Here is a 7,011-nt window from a genome sequence, read left to right as displayed (position 1 = left end):
CAGAATGTTTTTTCTATTTTTAGTTTAAGCACAAATTTTGAACAGGTATGAATAAAACCTTTAATATCTGCACATCTTATCTGACATATGTGTCTGCTGGAAATTGCTTACCTGCTTTATCTGTCTGGTCAAAGTTTTTGTCTTTTTTTTGCAATTTTCAGCCAGTTACTCAGCATGTCAATTTGCTTTGGCAAGATGAGGAACAGATCAAACATAAGAGCAAGATACAGGCACAGACAGTCACATGTTGGCAGACAGAGCTAAATAATAATTAATTACAGACTTGACGTCATGATCCTACTACTTTTTTAATGATACCCAGGGACAGACACGCACAGAACTGTCCAGTTGTATTTTGTTTCTCTCGCAGAGATCATTCTTAGAAAAATTCACATCAAGATGGGGAACATGCAGTGCCCTGCCGAGGACGCAGCACATTTGGCTTCTGTCGCTCGAGATATCTGCCCTTTCCCAAACTACAACCCCAGTCCTTTTTTCAGCAACATGCTGTCCATCAACTCTTCACTTCACCTGAGGAACCACTACACGGCAGTGCAGTCCTCCCTGACCCCCAAGCAGCTGGATGACTTCACCCAGGGCCTGAAGACCACTTTTGGCAAGGAGGGCAATGTCACTCTTGGCGGGGTGGGGGTAGTGGCCCTGTCCCTGGCTGTGCTGTTTGACACTCTTGCCAGACAGGTCAGGGGAGAGTGGGTGTCAGACTCAGGGCCCATTCCAGGTTTATTTGTCAAAGACCTGAGAGGCTACTACCCACCGCAGGTCTACACAGTCAGCGAGTACCTGAGGCTGGTACCCCACATTGCAAACAACCCCACCAGGATGAGAGATGAGTCAGAGAGGTAGGTACAGAATCAGAATCAGAATCAGAAATACTTTATTGATCCCCGTAGGGAAACTCTTTGTTACAGTAGCTTGCCTTTACGTCACACAGGAGAAGTACTAGAAAACGATATGATACACTATAAACACTATAAAACAGGTCAGAAAATAAATTAAGTATCAGGTCGGTATAAGTATAAGATAAACTAAGTGTCGAGTACCAAGTGGGTTTACTGGTTGATGAAGAAAGTACAGTATAAAATACAGTGTCACCAAATATGTAATAAGTAATAGTAATAAGCGGAGGTGCATGTACTGTCAAGAGTAATAGAGGTATATGATATTAATACAATAAATAAGAAAAACTAACTTGGGAAAACTAATATTGCACGCGAGTAGTACACAGAATATTGCACAATTATTATTAATTATGGCGGAGATGTAATGCTCAATGTTCAGTTTAGTGACCTAGGGTCAAGACCTAGGGTCAAACAGACTAACCCTCAGAGGGAGGAGTTAAATAGTTTGGGTTAGTCTGTTTGACCCTAGGTCTTGACCCTAGGTCACTAAACAGCAATGTGTGTTGAAGGGCTGGCACTTTAAAAAAAATTCAATTCAACATCAAATCTGTTCAACTTAATTTGAACTGACGCACGTAGCCTTAAAATGTGTTGTGGCTCGTTTCCCACTAATTTCTATAACAAATTGTGCAAGACGTACATGTATTTGTTTCCAGCCACAAATCTATCCCACCATGTTTGCTTTGCGCAGAGTTGAATCAGATCTAACTTTGTCACGTCTACACAGCCTGCATAGTGAAAGCAGCACATTAGAGCAGCAGCAGCTTCCGTCCTCAGTCAGTGACTACACAGGATGCGTTCAGGCACGCAGAGCACTGTGTGTAGGTCTCTTGCATTTTGGCAGTGCTCAGACCCCAGTAACTACACAATCCCACATGTAAAACAGAAAAAAATAGACTTGAAGTGTAAAAATACGCTTTGGGTAGCAGCTACACACATGAAACGCAGCTGTTACGTGGCTGCCCTATGTAGACAGCTGTATTGATTAAAATAGAAGTAAATCTGTTCCGTTAAAATGCACATGAGAGGAACAACTGAAAAACTCAACTGAAACGCTTCCTGTGTACATAAGCTGCGACATGCTAAATTTTGAGCCTCTGCCAGTGTCCAGCCATGTTGAAAGAGGGGTTGCCTTTGGAGTTCAAGGCACAGCCGGTTGCACTTACACAGCTGATTTCAGATCTAATATTTAATTTTCCCACCTAGTTGAATTTTGAATAAAAAGTTACAGCCCCTTGTTGTGTACATGTTAATTTGTAAGCACATGTGAAAAACAAAATTAGTTTGCCACTATTGAATGCATGTACAGTATTCTGTCAGTTTGCGCATTTTTTAATTTCTTAATTTTCTTGTGTGTGTGTGTGTGTGTGTGTGTTTATTTTACCAAGGTACTTCAAGCAGCTCATGATAGACCAGCAAACTGTGGAAGAAAACAAGAGCAAGAGCGATGATGACATCATAGGGGTCAACATCAAGCTTGGGCAGTTATTTCAAAGCAGTTTGGGCATTCACCTACTCCGTATTACCAACTCTGCAGTTGTAGATAAGATAGATAAAGTCGCCGTTAAGGCACTACAGAAAGCAAAAGGAAATCTAGTCCCTACAGAAAGCACCACTGAAACTGGAGTTGATGCAGCTCATGTCAGCAAAACCAGAAAGAGACGCCTTCTTCCCCCGGAAAACTTTGTTATCTTCAATCTCAACTGCGATCCAGAGGCAGCTAGCAAAGATTTTTTGGCTGAAGTGCAGAAATCAAATGACACACAAGAAGCTTTTAAAAAATGCCAGCCATTCAATGGGCACATACCAAAGACATGGTTGCATTTCATTGCCAGGCTAGTCTGGCTAGACGTCATCAACATCCCCGTCTTTGATTTTGATCGTGAACGTGAATTACTGATAGCTCAAAGAGAAGATCTTGACCTGAAGGCCAATGCACTCAGAAAATGGGCAGAGTAGTTTACTGATCAACTGTCCAAATATGGATGAAACAAATATTCCTATATATACAGTATATATGCAAATATAATATAAATAAAAGTAGAAATTCAATATGCTGCAATTGTTGTCATGCTACTTTTAGCCAAAAAGAAAAGAGAAATTAAGCAAAATCAAGATAAAGTATGTGTGGAATATGAAACTAGGGGAAGGGGTCAAATAAAGTCATATTGGTTATTAATAAAAGGTTTGTGGACACGAAGCAGGAAAAACCAGGCAGAGTAGTCAGAATGCAATCCGTCATATGATTTTGAAGTTGCTAGATGATTGTCTGTTCTACTGTACATTTTGAGAACTTTTTAATCTGCTTGTTTGTGAGACCCTTTAAGAACCTTTTTGTTTTGATATTTTGCTACTTACTGTTCAATTTTGTAAAATTATAGATTGGGAGTAACAGTGCTGCAACACCAGCAACTACTCACTATCAAGGTGTCAGTTGGAATTCCAGTGGTTGTAAAATTTGGGAAATTACTAGTGTAGTCTATGCATGTGATATGTGTAGGTATACACTGTGTGCCCAGTAGGATTTACAATGTGTCAATAAATATACAGTTTAAGTCATTACCCTCTATTCTGTCTTCAAAAAGTAAAAAAATGACAGATGTCATGAGTAACACCTAACAGAAGTCTATATTTTGGTTCAACTCCCTTAACGCTACCAAATTTGTAAAAACATACAGGTGTATGCATTCAAATGTATAAATCTATATTTGTTTGTTTGTGTCTTTTCACGTTGTCCGTACCAAATTTCATGGCAATCCATCTAATTGTCAACCTCAGGTAATAGAGGAAATGTCAGGGCATCATCATCAAGTCATAAGGATATATCATCTGGGAACCATGAATGTTTGTATGAAATTTGGTGCAAATCCACAAAGTAGATGTTGAGACATTTCACTGGATAAGTGAAAACTTGACCTGCAGGGGATGCTACAAAAAAGGTCAGGGGATCAACACTCATTGGGACACATCCTCTGGGAACCATGAATATCAATTTAGCTACAGTAATATGATTTACCATGGCAATGGGTAAATGAAGGGCAGAGCCTCCATTTGAAGATGAAACTACAAATGCAAGTGAATGCAGACAATGTGTATATATCTTTTTAAAAACAATTACACCACAGCAGTGAAAAAGCATAAGCTGGAGTGGGGGAAAAATCCTTATCGAGTCAACAACACTGCAACACTGCAACATTTACCCCACTATCCCCACCAATGGGCAAAAATAATAATAATGAACATAATTTTGTGCATATTTTTACAATATAAATAGTATACCTACAGTAATCTGCACATGTGCATGCCAACATATACATTAAGCAATGGGTTGACATTAAGGGACCTACAGTGTCTGAGAAAAAAATCCCTAAAGTAACCTCTTTGTATGCACACATGCATGCTCAAGCACATATTAATACGTGTGTGTGCATGTATTTGGGGGAAATTATCATTAATATATATTTCAATGTGACAATATGTAATGAAAATGTACACTTAAAAAGTCTTTAACAAGACTAGACTTTAACATCAATCAAAGCTAAAGCACAAAACAACAATAATCTGCAACATGAATGAAGCTTCTTATCTTTGATCACTGGGTTAGTGGAATAATAATACAGAAATTAACAAAGCATTTCATTCTTTGGTTTAACTGCTATTATTATTGAAGGAACAATGACCAATTTCATCACAATGATATGATTAATAGCAAGAAATCACATTAACATGTTTCCCCTGTTCTCACTGTACTGTTGTATTGTCTAAATATCAGTACTTTCAGTTTGTCTGGGGAATGAGAAATTGTGGAAAGAACTAAAAGCTGACAGCATTATGAAAGGCTGGTCACTGGTAAATTCAAATTATTTTTCTGAATCGAGAAATTTTTTTGTAAAGCCATTTCATCAGTTTAAAATATAGAGATGCTGTATTTTAGCGAGATTTTCCAGCTATACCATTTACTGACCATTTACATGTACTGAGCTGGAAATTAGCTATGAACGTAATACGGCATGGGGGTAGGTGGCCCTGTCCCTGCTGTGCAGTTTGACACCCTTGCTAAGCAGGCAAGGAGAGAGTGGGTGTCAGACTCAGGGCCCATTCCAGCTTTATTCGTCAAAGCCACTTTATTTGTCACTATTGAATGTGTGTACTCTATGTCAGCTTGTGTGATTTTATCATCTGTTTATCTCACCAAGCAGTTACCTCAAGCAGTTAATAACTGATGACCAATCTTTGGACAAATTGGGGAAAAAACACTTTACAGAAGACATCACAGCAGTTAATTTGATTCTGGGTTACTTGTTTGCAGTGTGGGAGAAATTTGGGGGTGACTTAGGGGTTTATGGGTGTAATAGAATTTATGACACTTTGACTTAAGTAGGGTTTCACAAAGGAGGCCTCAGGCCCTGTGAGTATGTTGTTTTGGGTTATGGGGCACTGGTTGCTAACATAAGATGTCCCAGAAGTCTCTGTTCTTCTTATATTGACAACTTAGGACGGAGACAGTCTCTTTCTTTGTCGCATCTTTAGATGATGTAACCTGTAAACCATCACACATTGTTCTGGTATAAAAAGTGTACCTTTTAGACGCAAAGTTTTGTGTTGGCTGTGCCCATGTATATTCATGTAACGACAACTGGGGCTCAACAAGTTATTCCTTTATTCAATTGAGGAACTCTCTTCAGTACAACGCTACAGCTGATGAAGAACCTGAAGATTTTATCTTTAAAGGGGCAATATGTAAGAATTGAGAGGACTCTCCACCTGTCGAATTCATACTCCAAAAAAAACAGGGGGCAACATATCACATATCATGTCATAACTAGGGTGCACGGTGGCAGAGCGGCTACAGCTCCTGCCTCCCAATAAGGAGATCGTGGGTTCGTGGGTTCGATTCCCGGACCGGACCAACATCACACAATCTCTGCATGTCTGCATGTCCTCCCCGTGTTACCGTGGGTTCTCTCCGGGTTCTCCGGCTTCCTCCCACCGTCCAAAGACATGCATGTGTAGGTTAATTGATAACTCTAAATTGCCCGTATTGAATGAATGTGTGAGTGAATGGTTGTCTGTCCTTGTCTGTGTCTGTGTTCGCCCTGCGACGAGTTGGCCACTGTCCAGGGTGTGCCCTGCCTAAGGCCCGAAGTCACTGGGATAGGCTCCAGTCACCCGCGACCCCCTAACGGGGACCAAGCGGTAGAAAATGGATGGATGGATGGATGGATGTCATAACTACTGCTAACTGCCGTTAGCTAGTTAGCTCAGTTAGCTCAGTTAGCCGTGCAGCAACTTAGCGGTCCTATTAGCTGAATGAGTCAGGAATGGGCACCAGAACCGGAGCCGGGCAATGGGCTGGGATCAGCAGCCTCTCAGTGAACATGGCCAGACCAGAACCGAACACAGCTGCCGAGACCAACGGAAAATTGGTCTTGGCATTTTGTGAGTTTATTTTGTTTGTTTATTAGACTAAAAAACTAAGAGAGCTTGTGTAACGTAGCGAACTCGACGCTGGCACACATCTCACAGCTGGAACTACCTGAGCTGAGGTTTTGACGTTGTCTGATGTAGTGTTCATTTTTTCCTTACTTGCTTAATCTGTTGGTTTGTTTGACACTTTGAGATCATTTTGTGTTTTGAACTTATGTTACTCTGTCCAATTTCAACTTCAATGCAACTCCAGCAACTGCTTACTTACTATCTGGGTGTCATTTGGATTTATAAGTGGTTTTAAAATGGGGAAATGACTAGTGTAGTCTATGTATGTGATATGTGTAGGTATACACTGTATGCCCAGTAGTATTTTCAATGTGTCAATGAATTTGCAATTGAAGTCATGACAGGAGGTAGCATGTGAGGCTGGGAAAACATGCCCTCAAGGCTGTGTCCTTTCCCCTCTGCTCTTCTCCCTGTACACCAACAGCTGCACCTCCAGTCTTCAGCTCCTGAAGTTTTCAGATAACACCTCCCTTATTGGGCTCATCTCTGGTGGGGATGAGTCTGCCTACAGGTGGGAGATTGACCATCTGGTGACCTGGTGGAGCCAGAACAACCTGGAGCTCAATGCTTTCAAGCAGGGGGAGATGGTTGTGGA

At 40.7% G+C, this 7,011-nt stretch overlaps 1 protein-coding gene across 1 annotated transcript; it reads left to right on the top strand.

The window, feature by feature from the left end:
* Positions 1-305: 305 nt before the first annotated feature.
* Positions 306-3,479, top strand: LOC122887191. The gene is made up of 2 exons (XM_044220161.1): positions 306-860; positions 2,309-3,479. The coding sequence occupies exons 1-2, from the start codon at positions 400-402 to the stop codon at positions 2,877-2,879; spliced, it is 1,032 nt and encodes a 343-aa protein (XP_044076096.1). The 5' UTR covers positions 306-399; the 3' UTR covers positions 2,880-3,479.
* The last annotated feature ends 3,532 nt before the right edge of the window (positions 3,480-7,011 follow it).

Source organism: Siniperca chuatsi, linkage group LG13 (genome assembly GCF_020085105.1).
Source record: "Siniperca chuatsi isolate FFG_IHB_CAS linkage group LG13, ASM2008510v1, whole genome shotgun sequence".
Taxonomy (NCBI): Eukaryota; Metazoa; Chordata; class Actinopteri; order Centrarchiformes; family Sinipercidae; genus Siniperca; species Siniperca chuatsi.
Note: the sequence above shows the minus strand (reverse complement) of the source record. Positions and strands in the feature narration are given on the sequence as shown.

Excerpts from the sequence above, each read along its gene's own strand:
- LOC122887191 (XM_044220161.1), top strand. The coding sequence starts at position 400 with ATGGGGAACATGCAGTGCCCTGCCGAGGACGCAGCACATTTGGCTTCT. Across the intron at positions 861-2,308 it reads ATGAGAGATGAGTCAGAGAG|GTACTTCAAGCAGCTCATGA; the intron begins GTAGGTACAGAA and ends TATTTTACCAAG.